The 22,541-nt window shown below is 41.1% G+C and overlaps 1 protein-coding gene across 1 annotated transcript in view; it reads left to right on the top strand.

The window, feature by feature from the left end:
• SSPN (sarcospan) overlaps positions 1-20,914 on the top strand; it is a gene marked incomplete at both ends in the record, with an annotated part of 38,182 nt that extends 17,268 nt beyond the window's left edge. Inside the window, 2 exons of the mRNA XM_079715715.1 lie at positions 14,286-14,372; positions 20,549-20,914. Of these exons, the coding sequence (XP_079571841.1) occupies positions 14,286-14,372; positions 20,549-20,914 (453 nt within the window). The remainder of the gene's footprint in view (positions 1-14,285; positions 14,373-20,548) is intronic.
• Between the last annotated feature and the right edge of the window lie 1,627 nt (positions 20,915-22,541).

Below are 22,541 nucleotides of genomic sequence, written 5' to 3'. Positions count from 1 at the left end.
ATAATAACAAAGGAGAAGAAAAAGATTGAGGGGATGTTATAGATGAGCTCAACTTAGGTGTGGTTCAGCAAGTGTCTTTTCTCTTTAGACTCTGCAAAGAAATAATTTTCTGTGAGAGAATTTGTCATCTAGAATTACCTTTTGGCTGAGAAATTTTGACCTGGATCTCTACCAGCTTCTTTAAAAAATCATCTTAACTTGCAAACTAAAGATTCCAAATTGTTCCCTCCAAGAAATATGTAGAAATGCACAGATGGGGATGTATGTCATAACCCAAACTCTTCCTGGGCCAGGCGGAATTTAACCCTTAGATGAAGAGAGTATTTCTGTACTACAGCTCTTCATTGGCAACTTTTACTCTAATGGAAAAATAAAAATAGAAAGAGTAGAGCAATGAAGCTCTGCGGTTGTAGATTCCTAAGGCAGATGGAAAGGCATTGAATATCTTCCTAATATATTATAGGCCAAATAAAACACTCCTTAGCAAAACTTACTATCTATAAAAAGTTGTTGCTAGCTATAGTTTTATTTGTAGTAGAAAAGAAGCTGCTATTTTGAGCTTAGTTTAATAAAAACCAAGAGGAAACATTTTTTCAAAATTATGATTAGTGTTCTAGGTTTTAATGCTTATACTGATGTTTGTAGTGTTTAGAGACAGATAGTTGCAGTTTACCCCTCATCTTTTTTTTCTTGTTGAGATTTATTTTTATTGAAGTATAGGTGATGTACAATATTATGTAAGTTACAGGTGTACAAAATAGTGATTCACAACTTTTAAAGGTTATAGATTTTATAAAATATTGGCTATATTCCCTGTATTGTACAATATATCCTTGTAGCTGATTTTATACGTAATAGTGTGTACATCTTAATCCCCTACCCCTAGATTGTCCCCTCCCCGCCTCGCCACTGGTGACCAGTAGTTTGTTCTCTATATCTGTGAGTCTGTTTCCTTTTTGTTATATTCACTAGTTTGTTGTATTTAGATTCCACATATAAGTGATTATCATATAGTATTTGTCTTTCTCTGTCTGACATATTTCACCTAGCATAATACCCTCCAAGCCCATCCATGTTGCTGCAAATGACAAACCTTCATTCTTTTTTATGGCTGAGTAGTATTCCATTGTGTGTGTGTGTCTGTGTGTGTGTGTGTGTATATATACATATATATATATATATATCACATCTTCTTTAACCTTTCATCTGTTGATGGACACTTAGGTTGCTTCCATATCTTGGCAATTGTATTTAATGCTGCTGTGAACACTGAGGTGCATGTATCTTTTCAAATTAGTGTTTTTGTTTTTTTCATGTATATATACCCCGGAGTGGAATTGCTGGATCACGTGGTAGTTCTATTTTTAGTTTTTTGAGAAACCTCCATACTGTTTTCCACAGTGGCTGCACCAATTTACATTCCCACCAGCAGTGTAGGAGGGTTCCCTTTTCTCTACATCCTTGCCAACATTTGTTATCTGTGTTCTCTTTGATGACAGCCATTCTGACAGTTGTGAGGTGATATATCATTGTGGTTTTGATTTGCATTTCCCTGATAATTAGCAATGTTAAGCATCTTCTTATGTCCCTGTTGGCCATCTGCATTTCCTCTTTGGAAAAATGTCTATTCAGGTCTTCTGTCCATTTTTTGATCGAGTTGTTTGTTTTTTTTTGATGTTAAGCTGTATGAGCTGTTCATGTATTTTGGATATTAACCCCTTATCCACCATATCATTTGCAAATATTTTCTCCCATTAAGCAGGTTGTCTTTTCATTTTGTAAATGGTTTCTTCGTCGTGCAAAAGCTTTTAAGTTTGATTAGGTGCCATTTGTCCATTTTTGCTTTTATTTCCTTTGTTTTAGGAGACAGATCCAAAAAAATATTGCTACAATTTATGTCAGAGTGTTCTGCCTATGTTTTCCTCTGGGAGTTTTATGGTTTCTGGTCTTACATTTAGGTCTTTAATCCATTTTCAGTTTATTTTTGTATATGGTGTTAGGGAGTGTTCTAATTTCATTCTTTTACATGTAGCTGTCCAGTTTTCCCGGCACCACTTATTGAAGAGACTGTCTTTTCTCCATTGTATATTCTTGCCTCTTTTGTTGTAGATTAATTGACCATAAGTACGTTACTCTCTCATCCTGATGTTCAATTCTGCCATAAACTCTGGTTGATTTGGAACCTTTACTTTTACATGCCTATCACTTTTGGAACTTCCTATTAATATCTGTGCACTAAGTTTGGCTGAAACAATTTCACTTTTTTTAAAAAAGTAATATTAATTTTGGATCTGTTATGGATAGAAAATATTTTTAGCTGAATGGCATTTTGTTTTCAGAAATTAAATGCTTATCTTTGTAAAGCAACAATAGTGTTATCAGAGAAACATATACAGCTTGGTATGTTTACCAAGATTGGCATTTCCTGAGTAGTAGATAATAAACAGTCTTGTAGCAGAAAGGAAAAGACGCAGAAAAAGATGTTTTATAACTCTCAGGTGTTTGCAAACTGTTTATGTTAACATTATTAGAGAGATTTTTGAAAAGTGGGTCCTTGCTACAAAAGCAAAAGTAGCCCAACTTCCCTGGTGGCGCAGTTGAGAGTCTGCCTGCCGATGCAGGGGACACGGGTTCGTGCCCCGGTCCGGGAAGATCCCACATGCCACGGAGCGGCTGGGCCCGTGAGCCATGGCCACTGAGCCTGCATGTCCGGAGCCTGTGCTCCGCAACGGGAGAGGACACAACAGTGAGAGGCCCATGTACCACAAAAAAAAAAAAAAAAAAAAAAAGTAGCCCAAGTCTCTCAATGAATGGATTCGTTTATTTGACAAATTAGTATTGACTGCTTCATATGTGCTGGTACTATAATAAGCCTTCTACACATGCTGTCTTATATAATCTTCCCAGCAATTTATGAAGTAGGCACTGTGGTTATCATCCCACAGATGATGAAACTGAGGCTCAAAGAGGTTAACTTGTCCAAGGCCAAAAGCAAAAAAGTGGTGGAGGTGGGTTCTGAACCTAGGTCTGTCAGATCCAGAGCTAAGATATACTGCCCCAGTTTCTATCCTTTGGATGCAGCCCATTTTGCTGTAAACATTTTTGTAGTTACCCTCTGTTGCCCCTTCTCTGGGGTCATGGATGTGTTCTCTTTTTTAGAGCCTGTGAGGTCTTAGACAGCTTATAGTGGATATGTGTTGTTGGAATAACAATCAACAAGGTTCTCATAAGAAACTGTCTTGAGTCTACCATCTTTTCTTAAGGGTTTGCTAGGATTACCAATTCAATTTTTAGGGAGAACATATCACCTTAAGGATTTATTGTTTGTATTTTGCTATTTACTATATGTCATGTTTGCGTGAAAAAGAAGCTATGATGGTAAGTGCTATGCTCTCCATAACTCTTCTCAATGACTGATACATTATATTTCTACTTATTCATTTGTTTATGGTCTGCCTCTCCACTTTAAAGCATTGGTGCTATCAAGGCAGCGACTTTTGTCTCTTCTCTTAACTGTGGTATCTCCAGAGTCTCAAAGAGTTTCTGGCACATGGTAGATACACAATGAAAACTTTTTTTTTTTTTTTTTTTTTTTTTTTGCGGTACGCGGGCCTCTCACTGTTGTGGCCTCTCCCGTTGCGGAGCACAGGCTCCGGACATGCAGGCTCAGCGGCCATGGCTCACGGGCCTAGCCGCTCCGCGGCATACGGGATCTTCCCGGACCGGGGCACGAACCCGTGTCCCCTGCATCGGCAGGCGGACTCGCAACCACTGAGCCACCAGGGAAGCCCTGAAGGCTTTTTAAATGAAGAGAATGAGATTATTTCTAAGATGTGAGAGAGGGCTACATTTATATATATTACTCATTTCAGCTCAAATTTCAGAGTAAGTTGTACTCGCACAGTCTGAGGTCATATGAGATGGAAAAAGTAATACCTACTACCATTTCAGACACATTACTTATGATCCTTAAATTATAAAGTATTATTTTTTCTATTTTATACATGATGAGACTGAGTCTTAAAGGCTGTGTCCCATTCCTTCAGCTTGGACAGTGTCTGGATCTCAAAGACTGGTCTTCGCATGATACCTCAGGACCAGGGCTTCCTGCCATCCCACACAGGAGAGGAGCAGATAATGGAAAGTTATCCAAATTTCTGCAGTTCTCACTTCACTTATAGGGCTGTCCAGATTCCTCCAGGGAGTCAACCGGGATGTATAATGGTTAAGAGCCAGGATCTGTACTTGGACACGTACAGCTTAGAGTTCTGTATTTGCTATGTGACCTCGAGCATAAAACCTTTCTAAGCTTTAGTTTCATCATCTATAAAATGGGCTATTAACAGCGACTACGTCAAGGATTTTTATGAAGACCAAATGGGATAATTTACAAAGAGAGCTTAGTTTAATGCCTGGCACGTAAAACTGCTCAATATTAGCATTAAAATGTCAAACCATCTAGACTTGTTAATTCGTTTTTCTTACATAAATATAAAGACCACACCAAGTATCCATTGGTGCTAATAAAAAGTAGACTATGTGATATTTGTAACCAAGACAGTATGTGTGTTATCAATTCCTAACCTGCTTAAGTTGGTAATACATTTCTGACCCCTGAAATATACTCTAAATTTGGCCTACTGTAATAAATGTATGAGTGACTCTAATTGCAATAATAATTACGGTATTAATCACTACCAGTTATTCTCCAGCTATTTGTTAAGGTATTATACTACACCCTTTACTTGCATTATCATTAATCCTTGAATTAACCATCAAAAGAAGGCATTATTGTTTCCATTTCATAGATAAGGAAACCAAGGCTAAGAAGAATTAAATTGCTTTGTCCCAGATCATTTAGCTAGTAAAGCAGCAGGTCAAGATTCAGGTTCTAAAGCCCACATTTTTTCCACTATGCAACACTGTCTCCTTGACTGTAGTTCTAGACTTGGTTTTAACAAAACTAAAGAAGCAGTAACCACCGGTTGAATGAACTGTTACTTGATGTTTCATGCTTTTGAGAGTTATTTTTACCTTTCTTACCTCATCTGATTAGAGTATTTTTTAATCCTATTATCTTGCTTTTACCTTAAAATGCAATTTAAAATAATAATAATAATAATAAATGTGGGGAGGGATGACTTCATCATTCTACCATATTTAAATCCTATCTGATTAACACCAAACTTTTTGTTGTCTTTAAAAAGTAATGCACAGCAGGGAAAAAAAAATCACAGTTGATTCAATGTCCCTTACGTTATAGAAAGCATGATAAATTTTGATGAGGAAGGAGGGATTTGAATGAGCTGCTGTGGGCTGCCCATTTTTACACCTGGCCTAGTCTGGTCAGATGGCATTACCCATGGCAATCCATTTTCCTGTGCTTCAGTTTCTCTGCAAAGTGGGGCTTAAACTGTAAATTTCTAAAGAGCAATGACCATATCTTATTCTGCATATTCCTAGTGCCTACGACAATAAAAGTTGTTGAGCTCGACTCACCTGGGCAGTGACACCTTCACTGGGGTGGCCGTGAATAACAAGATCTCAAAGATTATGTTGCTAGATTCTTACTCCATTTTCACAAATTAGGAAATGAGTGTTACGATTTCTCCCTGGCTCACCCCCCTGCACCTTTATACTGATTCTGTAGGCTGGTTTCAGGGATTCCAAACAACTAATAAAGAGTCATGTGCCCAACTTTACGCTGTAGTTACAAACTAATCCCACTTGGTAACCAGATGCTTCTAAAATAAGACGAGGGACTCCAATAGGCAGACAGTGTGGTAGGGGTGCGGAGTGCCTAGGGCACCTCTGATGGGCTCGTGAAAGCTGATTGTGCACATCTCTTCCCAGCCCTGTGTTCAGTGACTTCACATCGGTAGCTTGAAAGCAGCACTGGTAGAAGTATTTATACCATGGAAATTAGCAAGTGCTACAAATAGCACCTCCCACCTGTACAGCTGGTTGTTAAACGTTTACCAGCACACCGATGGAGAGACGGTCCAGTTTTGGATGATTGCTTTGCTTTGGCTTGCAGTGGAGGGGGCTTTTCCTGTCAACAGTAGTGGAGTGCCACATCACACTAAGTGATGATTTAGAGATGCTCCCAAACCATCAACCACACTCGCTGAGGCCACGGGCTCTAGAATGAGGTCATATTTAAGAAGTGATGAAGATGAAGGATTTTTTTCCCTCCAATTTTAAGGAATTTTGCTACAATAGCCATGACTAAATTTATTTATGGGGAAACTATTGTTGTTACACCCCATTATTACTTGTAATAAACAACTCTTCTATAGGAAACTCCACTAGTCAGTGTATAACTCCTAACCCCTAACCCATACCAGGCGTCAGCATATGAGGTCATATTTAAGAAGTGATGAAGATGAAGGATTTTTTTCCCTCCAATTTTAAGGAATTTTGCTACAATAGCCATGACTAAATTTATTTATGGGGAAACTATTGTTGTTACACCCCATTATTACTTGTAATAAACAACTCTTCTATAGGAAACTCCACTAGTCAGTTTATAACTCCTAACCCCTAACCCATACCAGGCGTCAGCATTTAGAAGACTATGTTTTTAGCTTAGACTAGTGGTTCTCAAAGTGTGGCCTTATTTATTAGAAATGCAAATTCTCGGTCTCCACCCCTGACCTATTGGATCAGAAATTCTGGAGATAAGGGAGTTTTCACCAAGCCCTCCAAGTAATTCTGAACCACTAGCTTAAACATTGTCTTACCAGAGGCAGTGGCAATGAGAATCTAGTAAAAATGCTTAAGTTATGCTAAAATATTCTATCCCATCCTTCTGAAGTCTTGATCCAATAAACATCCTTTAATAGATTCTCATGAAATATTCTTTTGTATATTATTTAATCTCTGATAAACTATGTATTAATAAGCAATTCTCCTGAGTGAGACTGCATTCATTTGATATATTGCAATATATCTTTTGTTGAAAATTATTTCTAATACTCTACCTTAAATTCTATTAAATAGGTGAAAACCCATAGAAATTCTCTTAAGAAATATCTAGAGAAATAGGTACAGTTCTGCTACATCTCTTGTTGATCAATTGGCTGTGCAAATGTGAGAGGAGAGTTCATCTTGTTACTATACTGACTGAAATAAAGCACTTTAAATACAAAGGTGAACATTGATTAACTAACAGAAATAGAGTCACATTTCAGGTACACAAATGAAAGGGGGGGATGGAAGGAAGAGAGAAACCTTGAAAGACATTTGACAGGGGAGGTTGTATTCTCCAGATAGCCCTGTCAAGCAGCTCTGTCAACAACAAAAAGAAAACAAATAAATTGGAGGTTGTGTGAATGTCACAAGACCAGAATATAAATATGACACGGAGCTAAGTAAATACCAATAATTCGCACTCTCACAAAATGTTTTAGGGTGATACCTTCTAGCTGTGCCAAAATGAAAAGGAAAAAAATGATATGTAGGTAAATCTCCAAGACCTGGGTCCATCCACCATTCACTTTTTTTTTTTTTTTTTTTTTTTTTTGCGGTATGCGGGCCTCTCACTGCCGTGGCCTCTCCCGCCGCGGAGCACAGGCTCCGGACGCGCAGGCTCAGCGGCCATGGCTCACGGGCCCAGCCGCTCCGCGGCATGTGGGATCCTCCCGGACCGGGGCACAAACCCGTGTCCCCTGCATCGGCAGGTGGACTCTCAACCACTGCGCCACCAGGGAAGCCCCCACCATTCACTTTTTATTCATAATAAGCTGATCCTCAAAAGGTACCGCTGCAGGAATAATACAAAGTGTGACAAGACTCAGGACTCGAACATCTAGAAATGGATTTAACATTCAGAGAACATTTCAACTCTGCTTAACTTTCTAACTCTCAAGAGAGAATGCAGTCTTCACTCTGAGCAGACAAAGAACATCTTTAGACAGAATGTGGAGTTTGCGACTTAGGTTTCTCTTCTTGCTAAACAGATTGCAGAAACATGCATCCAAAAACAGGTTTAAAATGATGGGATTTTTTTTCACTAAAAAAATCTTTTCAAGCTTTTCTTATCAACATAATTATCCATCTGTACATGAACTAAATCTTCACAAGCTCTTCAGGGCTAGCTGCCCTTTCAGCACTAGTTTTCCCAGTGCCACCCAGGTCTTGTCTGGTTTTGTGTTCAGTGATACCACCTGTCTGCCCCTGGTCCAATGGGTGCCTTCTTGAAAATCTTATGTAACTGCCTTTTTCCACTTCTATGGGCCTCACCTCACCATATCCAATGGAAGCCCTGGCCCAGAATCCAAGAATGCTGTTCCAGAGAGGCCTGGCGAGTATCACCACTCATTAACAAGAGCTCCTCCTTCCCCACCCTGGGAAGCCAGAGCACCCTGTCTTCCTGGTGTGCCCACGTCCCACCCACTTAGAAAACAAGACCCTTAGTCTGGCATGAGAAATCTGGTTTCCTCCCCGTGGCCATAAAGCCTTCAGTTTTGGGGTTTTTTTTTAACATCTTTATTGGAGTATAATTGCTTTACAACGGTGTGTTAGTTTCTGCTTTATAACAAAGTGAATCAGTTATACGTATACATATATCCCCATATCTCCTCCCTCTTGCGTCTCCCTCCCACCCTCCCTATCCCACCCCTCTAGGTGGCCCTCTAGGAAAGCACTGAGCTGATCTCCCTGTGCTATGCGGCTGCTTCCCACTAGCTATCTATTTTACGTTTGGTAGTGTATATATGTCCATGCCACTCTTTCACTTTGTCCCAGCTTACCCTTCCCCCTCCCCGTACCCTCAAGTCCATTCTCTAGTAGGTCTGTGTCTTTATTCCTGTCTTACCCCTAGGTTCTTCATGACCTTTTTTTTTTTTTCTTAGATTCCATATATATGTGTTAGCATACAGTATTTGTCTTTCTCTTTCTGACTTACTTCACTCTGTGTGACAGACTCTAGGTCCATCCACCTCACTACAAATATTTCAATTTCGTTTCTTTTTATGGCTGAGTAATATTCCATTGTATATATGTGCCATATCTTCTTTATCCGTTCATCCTATGATGCACACTGAGGTTGCTTCCATGTCCTGGCTATTGTAAATAGAGCTGCAATGAACATTTTGGTACATGACTCTTTTTGAATTTTGGTTTTCTCAGGGTATATGCCCAGTAGTGGGATTGCTGGGTCGTATGGTAGTTCTATTTTTAGTTTCTTAAGGAACCTCCATACTGTTCTCCATCGTGGCTGTATCAATTTACATTCCCCCCAACAGTGCAAGAGGGTTCCCTTTTCTCCACACCCTCTCCAGCATTTATTGTTTCTAGATTTTTTGATGATAAGCCTTCAGTTTTAAGTGTTTAATAAATACTACTCTTCTATAAAGTGCTTGCATTCTAGACTCCAATAAACCCTCTGATAAAGAAGTATTGTTCTAGTATGCAAATCTGTAGGTAAGAAAATGAACTCCCCACCCCCTCCCAGAGCCGACTGAGCCCTATCAGAAGGCCAAGAAATTAAAGTATGTTGGATTGGGACTTCCCTGGTGGCGCAGTGGTTAAGACTCCTCGCTCCCAATGCAGGGGGCCCAGGTTTGATCCCTGGTCAGGGAACTAGATCCCACATTTATGCCGCAACTAAGAGTTTGCAAGCTGCAACTAAGAGTTTGCAAGCTGCAACAAAGGAGCCCACCTGCCAAAACTAAGACCCGGCACAACCAAATAAATAAATAATAAATATTAAAATAAAATAAAATATGTTGGATTGATCCAGGCTTTCTCTCAAATATCTTACACTAGGCCCTAGAAGTGAAACTTTCAAAAATCCAGAAGGATGATCAGTTTCATAGTATTTAGACATGTCATGATGTACAACCAAAGTTATATGAAGTGTATTTGAGATGCTTTCTGTTCAAACTATTCAATGGTTCTTCATAACTGGGTAACTTCCTTGGCCTTTTTTTGTTTTCCCTAGACTGTTTCTGGGTGACCCAGCATTTCTGATGGTTTCCATTGCTTTAAGGGCTTATGTTCAGCTAAGACCCCTTTCCTGAGTTCTAGGCCCACGTGTCTGAGATTTGAGTTCAGGTGGGCATTATCGGTTTCCATTCCCATCCTGCTCTTCCTCTTGTATCTTGTGCCTTATTAAACGTGAACTCCATCCACCTGGCTGCTCAAGTCAGGTAGCTGAGCACCTTTCTTAACCCTCCCTCCCCTTCAACCCTCACATCTAATCAGTTCTTAGAGCTTTGGATTCTGCTTCCTTAACATCACTCAAACACACCTACTCTCGGTCCCTACTGCTACCTGAGCTCAGGCACTCACCATTTCTCCATAGATGGAGAACAGCCTCCCAGCTGGTTTTCCCTTCCCAATCCATTCTTCACAGCCAGAAAGAGGCAACGTTGATCACATGATTCCCTTGCCTCAAATGTCTTAGATTGAAATAAAAGTTCCTTGTGACCTACTTCCTGCTCATCTCTACAAGCCCATCTTTGGCTTTTTCTTCTCCCATCCTGGCACCAGAGCTCTGGGAGACCTCAATGTTTACTCTGCATTTCTCCATGCTTTTGTACCCACTAGTACTTGCTCTAATCTTCCTAACATCCTTCTGCTTAATTTCTGCTTACCTTTCAAAATCCATCTTCCTCCAGGAAGTTTCTTCAAGTTGCCTTCAGGTTAATCACCCCTTCAGTGTATTACAGCAGACACGGTCCTAAAACTTACATGGTATTGTAACTTCACTCTCCTCTTTTTTCCCACTGAACTGAGAGCTCCTTGAAGGCTGAGACTGGTTTTTCACTGCTCAGTTCCTGGATCTGTTAAAAGAGTCTGGCCTCAAAAAGAGTTCTGTCGACTGACTAAGTGAAATACTCTAGAGTGAGGTTATATGTTCTTGTGCAACTTCTTGCTGGAAGCCAGGCTAAATTAAGACTTCACAGAATAGACACTACTGAAGTAGAAAAATTTGTTCAAGGAAGGCAGAGTCAGATTTTTAAGATACTGGTCATTTAGGCTCGATTGTTGGAATGTGTCTCTCATGAAGACAAAGGGGAGAGTTTTGGCAATCACCAACTTCACAATAGCCTCTAGGGACAAAGACAGTTATGTAGGAGAGAGCCTGACCCTGTGCACCTGCAGACAGATGCTAACAAGCAAGCCCAGGCACATACTTAGGGATCTAACCATCCCCACAAGCAAGTTTAGAAGCTTCCATTGGGTTTCTTGCCAATAAAAAAAAAAAAGAAAAGGTCTTTCTTCCATTGTTTTAGTTCTGAAAATTCTTTTTTTAAAGCATTTTAAGAATTTTACTTATTTATTTTTTTATATTTTTGGCTGCTTCGGGTCTTAGTTGCAGCTCGAGGGGTCTTCGTTGAGACACGTGGGATCTTTTCATTGTGGCGTGGACTCTGTTGTGGCATGCAGGCTTCTCTCTAGTTGTGGCAGGCGGGTTTTCTCTCTCTAGTTGTGGCTCGTGGGTTCCAGAGTGCGTGGGCTCTGTAGTTTGCGGCACATGGGCTCTCTCATTGAGGCGCGCAAGCTCAGTAGTTGTGGTGTGCAGGCTTAGTTGCCCTGTAGCACGTGGGATCTTAGTTCCCTGACCAGGGATCGAACCCGCATCCCCTGCATTGGAAGGTGGATTCTTTACCACTGGGAAGTCCCTAGCTCCGAAAATTCTTAATTTGAAAATACATAGTAAGCCATTACAGGCCTTATCAAACTTATACCTCAATTAGATATATTTTTTAGATATATTTTTAAAAGAGTTTTGAAAAGGAACTTCATCCCTGCCTTGGAAATATGGCCACGTTGTGGGTTACACAAACAACTTCAGTGTCATTACCTCCACATCTGCCGGTGCTCTGCTGAAAAGCTGTCTCTGTGGGTCCTATCTGCTTTGTTTTCTACCCAGCCCTCTCCAGCCCACGCTGTGTCTGTTGAACTAGGAATGTCATCTCTGCTTTTAACCATCAGCCTGTCATAATGGTGGAAAACGCTGAAAACAGCCTGTACTCAAGGAAGACTTGGCTTTTGGCTTCACAGTCCAGTGGAAACCTAAACCCGCAACTTGGGAACCAGTGAGGGCACAAGCCACTTATTGATTTTGTAATCAAGGGGAGAATAGGATAGAGGTGCTACGTTAAAATGTTGTGTTGGCTTTGTAAATAAACAGCTCTACCACCCTAGCAGGTCCGAGGTTCAAAGCTGGCCCTGGGGGTAGGAGTTATGAGTATCACCAAACCAGCCATCTAATGACTTGCTGGGTGACTCTCAGCCACCCTTCCAACATTGTCTCTAGGAAAATTGTGCTTATCAGAAAATGCAATTCTGTTGCTTATGTTTTTCATCCTAAAGTAGAAATTAGCAACCTTTTAAGGTTTCCAAAGTTGAGTGTGAATAGGTATGCTTTGATTAGAAACTCTAAATCACAGTTTAAGAAACTCCGATGCACTAAAAAGAAAATCAAGTCGAGTAGGTTTTATATACCACATCTTCTTTATCCATTCATCTGTCGCTGGACACTTAGGTTGCTTCCATGTCTTGGCCATTGTAAATAGTGCTGCTATGAACGTTGGGGTGCGTGTATTTTTTCGAATTAGTGTTTCCTCTGGATATATATATATATATATATATATATATATATATATATATAATGGAACATTATTCAGCCATAAAAAGGAATGAAATAATACCATTTGCAACAACATGGATGGATCTAGAGATTATCACATTAAGTCAAGTAAGTCAGACAGAGAAAGCAAAATATCATATGATATCACTTATATGTGGACTCTTAAAAATGATATAAATGAACTTATTTACAAACCAGAAATAGACTCACAGACATAGAAAACAAACTTATGGTTACCAGAGGGGATAGCGGGGGGTGGGGGGTTAGATAAACTAGGAGTTTGGGATTAGCAGATACACACTACTATATATAAAGTAGGTAAACAACAAGGGCCTATTGTATCACAGAGGGAACTATATTCAATGTCTTGTAAGAATCTATAATGGAAAAGAACCTAAATATATATGTAAATAACTGAATCACTTTGCTGTACACCAGAAGCTAACGCAACATTGTAAATTAACTACACTTCGGTTTAAACAATTGTTTTAAAAATTGAGTATGTTTTCTCTCAAAGTTGCCATGCCTCCTGCCAGCCTTCTTTGGGTCAGTTGCACCCCCCCACACTCTTCCCATCACTGACACTCAAGCACTTGGAGATGGCTTTCTATTTCTCCCACTCCAGTGTCCTCCCACTGGTCATGCAATAGCCAAGATGTATACACTTTACTTTTACTACACCTTTCCTCTCACCTCTTTCTCTGACTTTGTCCACCACCCTCTGAGCTCTGGCTCACCTGATAGATTAATCTTGCTTAGATTAGTAAAATAAGATTCTGATGTTCTCACCGCCAACCCACCCAACACCACTGCTCATTTTCCAGAAACATGTCTTGAATCATGTCATTCCCCTGCTCAGAAATGTTCAAGGGAACCCCACTACTTCCTAAATCAGTTCTACATCCCCAGACTTTCCACCTACATTTTCTGCTCTATATTTTGTTATTTCAACTGTAGATACATGTTTGCTATTCTTTCCACACACAGTCCTGCGTCCGCCTGCGCTCGTACTGTTTCACTCAAGCTACCTGGTTTGAGGGTGGGTTCCATCATTTACTAGCTTTGTGCTTCTGTTTCCTCACTTATAATGTGAGGATCATAATAGCACCTACTTCATAGGGTTTTGTGCTGATTACTTGAAGAAATCCATACAAAGGCCTTAGAAGAGCCTAAGCACAAAGTAAGTATTCAGTAACTGGTAGTGATCATTATTATTATCATCATCCCTTTCAAGGACCATTTCAAATCCACCTCTTTAGTGAAGGCTTTTTTAATTGCCCAATTCAATGTTATTTTTTTCTTCTTTTTGTACTTCTCTGAATAGCATTTGACACAGAATGCCCTGCCTTAGAATAGTGTGTGCACTTATCGTGGCCTGGCCTGGACCGTACAGTTACTGAGGTTGAGGAAATTTTGTTCATCATTGTATTCGCTGAAGGACCTTGTACAGCACCTGGCACATCAAAAGGACTTAATAAATACTGGCTAAATTGAAATAAATTGATTTTCCTATTTTTAAAACTCTGTTCCACAAGCTGAGAAAAAATAGCACATAAAGATAAGCAAATGAAATGAACACCTTTATAACAAGGATGTTACTGGTGAAAGACACTGAGATTGATGTCATTAGAATGCACGGCTTTCCTTGATAACAACCTTTCATCCCTGTTCTCCATTGCAGGTCTGCTTAGTGGCCTATCTTGGTTTGTTTATGCTTTGTGTCTCCTATCAAGTTGACGAACGGACATGTATCCAGTTTGCCATGAAAGTAAGTTGTCATTTTTCTTTCTCTTTTATCATCACATAGAAGGAAACACGAGTACAAAATTAAGGAGGACTTTTTAAGGGGTTGTATATCTGATTATTCTAGAAATTGCATTTTTAGACAGGCCAAAAAATGTTTTAGGAGGGCATTCATCCAGACCCCAAAGGTAATGCTGATTTTTTTTTTAAGTCTTAATTTCCATGAACTGGATTGGCACAGAGCATATGAAGTACCCTCCAATGCCCTTAAAAGGAAAATTGAAAACTCATCAGTTCAGCAAAACACTTGGCCAGGGAAAAAGTGTCTATATCAGTGCCCACTTCCCCATCTTGGGGTTTTTTTTTTTAGAATGTTTTAATAATGAAGCAATCTAAGTGTATTTCCCTTGGTAGGTGGGATCACTGAGACAGAAAAGGTACATTGGGTGCATCCAAATGACCTGTGCCAAGAATCTGAGGGCAAATGCAGGAGGTTGGGGTATGCTTGGTTTAGCAAGTGTGTGTGCCTTTCCTTGAGTGCCTTTTTTTTTTTAGAGACACTGTGTTTGGTTGGAGCCAATTCAAGTACACAGCATTTTCACTGCACAGTAGAATCTGCTCCAAAGGGAAACACAGACACACCCTTTCAGAGTTTAGGGAGATAAACAGCCCACTCAGAAATCAGTTAGTAGAAATCAAATTCCTACATTTTCTTTCAACTCCTGTAGCAGAGAACAAAAAGCTTTCTGTAATGTTGGTTTGGTTTGCTTTGGTTTTTGGGGTCCAGTCACATTGTTTACTTTTCTTCTATAAGAAAACACATAAAAACTGGATACTCCTTTGTAAGATGTTAGTATATTCTACTATATTGATATAAAAGCTATTGACATAAAAAAGCAATGTGCTCATATATACATACATATATATATTTAAGTCATGTCGTAAAAGAGTAATTAGTGAATAAAATATTCAAATTATTTTAGCTAGCAAAAAGAATCTGGCTCCACAAAATGTATGCTATGATCCTATGGAAATTAAACAAATAGCTCTTATATGCACAGAAAAAATAGTTTCTCTGAGTGGTGGGATTATACCTACATTGTGTAGTTTTTTTCTTCAATTTTGAGATGTTCTCCAATAGTTAGATGTAACTCTTCTAATTTAACAATTTAATGGATGCTATTTTAAAAATTGATAGAGTTAGAATTTTGGTGGATATGCCCCCCCACCCACGTTGGAAATTTTACTTTTTCTGTCTGAGGGTGTCCCTTAAAAGAAGGCCAGATAGAGCAGACATCAGTCCATGTTTACTTTTTCGGTAGAAGTCTGAATAAACTACAAGGCTTAGTGACGATTTTGTTTTTTAAAGCCTAGTAAGAAATGATCTGTTAAATTATGGGAATTTCATTCATTAGGTAAAAAGGGCTCTAAACCAGGTTAATCAGTTTCTGTGAAATGCCCTCATCCCCCTCTCCACCACGATCCCAGGAAACAGCAGAGGCAACAGCAACATCTTCACAGAGGCCCCTAAAGCCATCTCAACGTCTGCATTTAAAATAAGGAGCAAGGACAAAAAGATTAAAAAATTAAAAAGTCACTGCCAATGTCAGCCAGGTTGAGAATTCACCACTAGAAAGATCTCATTAACTATCTTTTTTTTTCACCTGTGACAGACTGACAAATACAGAGGCACTTTGCTCTTCTCCTGAGTGTGACCTTTAGTGATGCTTGCTGCCAGCTCTCTAAGGTGCCCGCTATATTATCTTCAGGTCGAAAATGAGCTCCGTCAATCTCCAGGTTTTCCAAAGGCACAACAGGTTACAGCGGACTTCCCTTGTGCTCCTGACATCACCTGGGGGAGAAGGGATAAAATGCACCTTCATGAGGTGTTTCTCACTAGCAAAACCGCATTTTAGTGCTTACGTGTTGATACCCTGGACCAAGCTTTGGTGGCGAATTTATTTCCTTCTGTTGAACGACCAGATAGTCAGGACAAGCAATACGGGGGTGAGGGATGCCAGCGCTTTACTGCAGCCTGCGCTAGCGCGCGCGCGCGTGCACACACGCCCACCCACACACCCACACACGCCGCACACACTTCCCTTTTCCTTACAGACAGTGGCCACGGGGGCTTGTCTTTTCATCTCAAGCTAGCACAGTCTTCTCTGGCGGCCCTTTGGCAAGCCCTGTAAGCCGCCGGCGCCTTCCATCTTTCTCCCCGGGCCCTGCTCCCGAGTTCTGCTCCTGGGCTCGGCGGGCCATCCGGCCGCTGATTGGGCCTCCTGCCTATCCTCTTGGCCGTGTTTTCTCGGGGCTCACCTTGATGATATTCAGAAACGTGTCTGGTTCGTGTGCGTGCAAAAACACTCCGGGGCACATTCCCCACGAGGGCATTGCAGGCGCAATGGCCTCTGAACTTTGAAGCGGCGACCGGGTACCAATTAGAGGCGGCGAGCGCGGGGCGCGCCCCCGGGCGCTGTGGTTACATAAGCGCCGGGGGCGCCCGCCTCCGCCCGCTGCGCAGTGCCGGCCACCCAGCCTGACACAGGCAAGACAGATGCGTCCCGAGCCCCGCTGGAATCAAAATATATTTGCTGGCCTTCCCAAGGTCATCGTAAACACTCTTATTGATAGTTATTCGTGCCGTGTAGGTAAAACAAGCCACTTGATTTTAAATTACAGATTCTGACCCAGAAGCTTGTTGCTGTCAGCTGAGTTAAAAGCCGCGAAGGAAAAATGCTACAGCGCTGCAGATGTAGCCCACAGGCTTTGGCCGATCAAGTCTATATTTATGTCTTGAAATGGATAAGAAACTTGATTCTGTGGCTCACTCTTGCTTACTTGGCCCGATGCTTTCCTGCAGTGGGAGAGGCAGAATCACAATGTGTGAGCTAATGCACCAATGAAAATGTATTCATATTTAAAGGAGCTGAGGGGCATGGCTTTTGTTTGTGCTCTTGAGGCTTCTAGCATATTTAATATGCTCAATTAAAACTGAGCAGTCTCTGTGCTTGTGTAAATGTTCACGTCCTTTCTACAAACCAAGGATGTGTTGTTACTCTCACATGACATAGAATAACACAAAGCCAGTATAGGGTTGATATCCTAAAAGTCCTGAGACCTGGCAGCTCTTTCCAGGTCTACTAATGTGTTTATTTCAAGAATACTTAAATAGTGCTAAGCCCTTTGCATGTATCTTTTTTTTTTTTTTTTTTGTGGTACGCCGGCCTCTCACTGTTGTGGCCTCTCCCGTTGTGGAGCACAGACTCCGGACACGCAGGCTCAGCGGCCGTGGCTCATGGGGCCCAGCCGCTCTGCGGCATGTGGGATCTTCCCCAACCGGGGCACGAACCCGTGTCCCCTGCATCGGCAGGTGGACTCTCAACCACTGCGCCACCAGGGAAGCCCAGTATCTATTATTTTGATCCTTAGAGTAATCCTGTGACTTAGGTGCTAGATGAAGAAACAAAGGTACCCATGGGATTGATTTAATTTGCCCAAGGTTCATAGTTATGGAGGAGAGAACCGGGATTCTAACTCAGGCGGTTTGCTCCCCAGTCCATGCCTATAACCATCACCAGGCACTGCTGTGTACTTGGTAAAAGTCTTGGGCAAATCTTTTGCTCTTTGGGCCCAAAAGTTATCTTTTAAGAAGAGACAAAACTCTCATTTCAGCAAACGGATTTTTGTGATGGTTATGAGAGAATAGTTTTTGCAGCTATTTGAATAACTTACAGATCGAGATGAGGGATTATTGTCATTGTTTCAAGATAATGCCCCAGGGGATGTTATAGAAATTCTCTATCTAAGGATGAGTGTGTGGGAGAGAGTTAAGACAGGACCTCCGTAATCCCATCCGCTGATGGCAATCAAGTGTATGAAGAAAACTCGAACTGGGGCCATTCTGCTAAGCAGATGACTCTCAGGTGAAAAATTATCCCTTAATTTGGGCCCTCCCTGCTGGTATAGTCACTCATGTCGCCGGCACTGGAAATGCAGCTGCCATGGGCAGGCACGCACGACACGGCCAGCACAATTTAATTTGGCCCTTGGCATCAAGAGTTTGAAGTCAGTCGTCAAGCCTGAATATTTCAAAACAACCCAGAATAATTCAAATATTCTGTCCCAATGGCCTCACAAAATAAATCCATACTTTTTAGCCCAAGAACTACTTTTTTTTTGCAGAAAATGTGGCCATTGAAAATTTGGGCGACAGGCAGGACCAAGGTGATGCATTCAATAGCACAGATTAAATATTTCCTCTTAAATTTTTGAAATGGTGCCACAGTGTGTTTTTCTGGTTCCCTTCCTCCAAGGGAGGCTAAATGTGTTCAGTATAAGTTATCCTTTTTATGTCCCTGAGATCGATGTTTCCATAAACTGTTTCACAGATGCAGAAATGTGGGTTGTATATGACAGTCCTTCGTATGACTTGAAAATGAAAAAGAGATTGTGTGTTTAAGATATTTTTGATGAGAAGATCCAAAGAACCCCTGCACTCTTTGCTCGTGCAGCCATAAGAAGATGAAATGGCTTTAACCAGGTCCACTCTCTTCCTGTGTCCGCAGTGAAGCTTCCAAGCAAACCAGACACATGCTCAAGACACCAACACACACACACACACACACACACACACACACACACACACACACACCAGTCAAGACAGAAAAAATAAAATTTTAAGTATTCTATATTTAAGACTTGAAAACATTTGAAATTGTCCCTGTGTGCAAAATCACTCATCTGGAGGACTTATGCACACATATTTTATAATCTTGCATACATGTTTTTATTTTGAGTTGCAATTAGTTGGAGGCGGGGGGAGGACATAATCTTTTCAGAGCAACTTTCATCTGAACCTGGACGTGACTAATCTTCCTTTGAGGAGTTCACATTCAGCAGAATTGCTCTATGAGCAACTTTTGACTATGGGAATATAAATCTTGCACTAAGAACTGGGTTCAGTACACCGGTCCCAACAGCTGGGGACTCTGTTCCTTACCTAGATCCTCAGTAGGTTGGGCCATTAAGAGAAAGGTTTTCAGTAGGGAAGTCCAATCACAAGATTTCTTGTTCTGTAGAATGGTTTATATTGTGGCCATGTAAACAAGCACCCACAATTTTTGATCAAAATATTTCAGGTGGGGGGTTTCCCTGGTGGCGCAGTGGTTGAGAGTCTGCCTGCCGATTCAGGGGACACGGGTTCATGCCCTGGTCCGGGAAGATCCCACATGCCATGGAGCAGCTGGGCCCGTGAGCCATGGTCACTGAGCCTGTGCGTCCGGAGCCTGTGCTCCACAACGGGAGAGGCCACAACAGTGAGAGGCCTGCGTACCACAAAAAAAAAAAAAAAAAAAAAAAAAAAAAATTTCAGGTGTAGGGTAAATATCTGAGTTGTTCAGGGATTCCATGGTTCTTTAGTAGCAGAGTTAGAACTTTAACGAGACTTTTCCATTCCAAGGCTAACACATAAGCCAACGCTGTTCAGAACCTTGGTGGCTGAGGGACCATTTACAGTTTATTTTTATGCTCAGAAACCAGATAGTTATAAGTGGACTTGGGATGAGACTTGTAGGTGATCAAGTCACCTACCTTCTGGAACCATAATTTTTTTTTCTCCCAGCAACCTCTCACTGGGGATCCTGGCCTCCCTGGACATAGTTTGGCAACCACTCCATTGAATATAGTCTTTTTCATTAACCCATGTTGCTAGTTGACCAATCATTGCCAATTTTGGCCAACACAGTGTCTACATTGAAGAAATTTGTTCTCTACTTCCTAGTCTTGTTTCAGTCTTTATATTAGCAGTTGTTAAGGTCAAAACAAGCACAGTATGCCTTTCAGGGATGGCTCTTGTGTTTGGGAGTCATCTCAGCTGCCTGCTACACCCATATACAAACATCCCCAAATCAAGCTAATATTGTTGGCTCAATTCATGGGAAACACCCGACATCTGTACGACAAATGAAAATATGATCAGAGTTTTTCAGATTGTGATCAGATTGCTCCCTAACAGTCCATAATGAGCCATTGCCATGTCTTGGGTACCATGTTTCTGAGGAGAGACAGCCCCCTCCATCAGGGAATGGAGGGAGAGAAGGAATCTTGGGAGAGAAGAAGAAGAGCTTTTCTTTATTAGCTTTGCCAATAGTCATCCAACGTCCTCTATAACTGGAAAGGTTTTCTTCTTCTTTCTTGCAGCTCTTGTACTTTCTGCTGAGCGCCCTTGGCCTGACGGTCTGTGTGCTGGCCGTGGCGTTTGCCGCTCACCACTTTGCACAACTCACACAGTTTACCTGTGGAACCATGCTCGACACCTGCCAGTGCAAACTGCCCTCCTCCGAGCCCCTCAGCAGGACCTTTGTGTACCGGGATGTGACTGACTGTACCAGCATCACTGGCACTTTCAAACTGTTCTTACTCATCCAGATGATTCTGAACTTGGTCTGCGGCCTTGTGTGCTTGTTGGCCTGCTTTGTGATGTGGAAACACAGGTACCAGGTCTTTTACGTGGGTGTCAGGATGTGTTCCCTGACAACTTCCGAAGGTCAGCAGCAAAAGGTCTAACATTCTTGCTCAAAGGTGGGGAGAAAACAGCACCCTGACTAGCTGAGATATTTTTAAAAAGGAAAAAAAGAGAAAGAAAATGAAGAAAAAATGAAATTTGACAATAACTAATATTCACTGTTCTAAATGAATATTTTTATATTTTTCAGGAAATGAAAGAGCATTTCTTCAGGTTTCCATAGTATTTTTTTGTTAATTCTTAAGATCTAAACTGACTTTGGGATATTAAAAGAACACGGTACAGGGAAAGAATGGTATGGATCTATCTTTAAAGTCTGGAGTCTATTCCTAATACTCATGTTACCTATTACTGATATAATCTTCTTTCCCCTTAGTCCAGTTCGATTTGGACAGTTTCAGACCCACTTGCTAAGTTTTGTAGGATCTTCCTCCAGGCCTTTCCCTCCTCCCCCCATGATCCTCACTATGACTCCGAGAAAAGCAGGGGGCAGGAGGAGGGGGAGAGCTGAACAGCCAGTGTGTCTTTCTCTATTTTCCCTGGTAGAGATGTCTTCAAGGCATGAAACAGCTTAAAAGAGCAGAGTAGAAAAGGAAGAGACTTTGCAAAAGGCTGAATAATTACAAACACCTGGGTTGGGGCCCCTGGCCTTTTTCCTCTCCTCCCTTATTTTGGATCTGTAAATAGATCACTTAGTGAATGCTTTGGGTGATTGTCTGCTTCTCAGTAATTGAAAGCTGGTGGTAGTTGTATTCTTAATGATATAGACGGTTTAAAAATAATTACATTATGCTTCTATTCTGTCATCTAAAACAAATCATTAAAACTAATTTCTAGCTAATTGTTAATTATAATTATGCTCAGAAGTCTATTTAATGAGCCCTGGCTGTACGTACGTGGCACTGTGGGTATTTGGAGAAATTACTATCACAAGAGAGAAGGCTTAAAGATTCTTTCTTCTGAAAGCCAAGCTTTACAAGGGAGAAAAAAAAATTTTTTTTATTAATAGCTCAGGTTAAAAATACTCATTTAAATGAAAAAGAGAGCATTTGTAATGCGAAATGTTTATGCAAATAGCACATTTGTGATACGTTGTAAAGTATCTCTCTTGGCAGCTAAGTACTTTTGATGAAGACTGAGTAATGCTGAGGTGTCCCATTCATGAAATTACATTTGATATGTAATCTTATTATTGATTTGTATGCACAGTCAACTAGAGCCTTAAACTAATGTTTTCTGAGGCCCTTATTTGAACATTTGGCCATTGACTTGGAGGGTAGTTTTTGGTTTTGTTTTGAAGTGACTGCGACTTAAAAGAGCACAGCTACCCTATGGTGGGAGACTTTTCTCTCTAGTTATTGTTATCATTGAACTTGGAACAATATCAATGTTTTAAGGAAGGAGCTCAGAATGCAAATTCATGTAGCATAAATGTTACCAAAAACTTTCTCTAGGGCTTCCCTGGTGGCGCAGTGGTTGAGAGTCCGCCTGCCGATGCAGGGGACACGGGTTCGTGCCCCAGTCCGGGAAGATCCCACATGCCGCGGAGCGGCTGGGCCCGTGAGCCATGGCCGCTGAGCCTGTGTGTCCGGAGCCTGTGCTCCGCAACGGGAGAGGCCACGGCAGTGAGAGGCCTGCGTACCGCAAGAAAAAAAAAAAAACCCAAAA

This window comes from Hyperoodon ampullatus (genome assembly GCF_949752795.1).
Source record: "Hyperoodon ampullatus genome assembly, chromosome: 11".
NCBI lineage: Eukaryota > Metazoa > Chordata > Mammalia > Artiodactyla > Ziphiidae > Hyperoodon > Hyperoodon ampullatus.
This window is presented reverse-complemented; position numbering and strand designations above follow the sequence as displayed.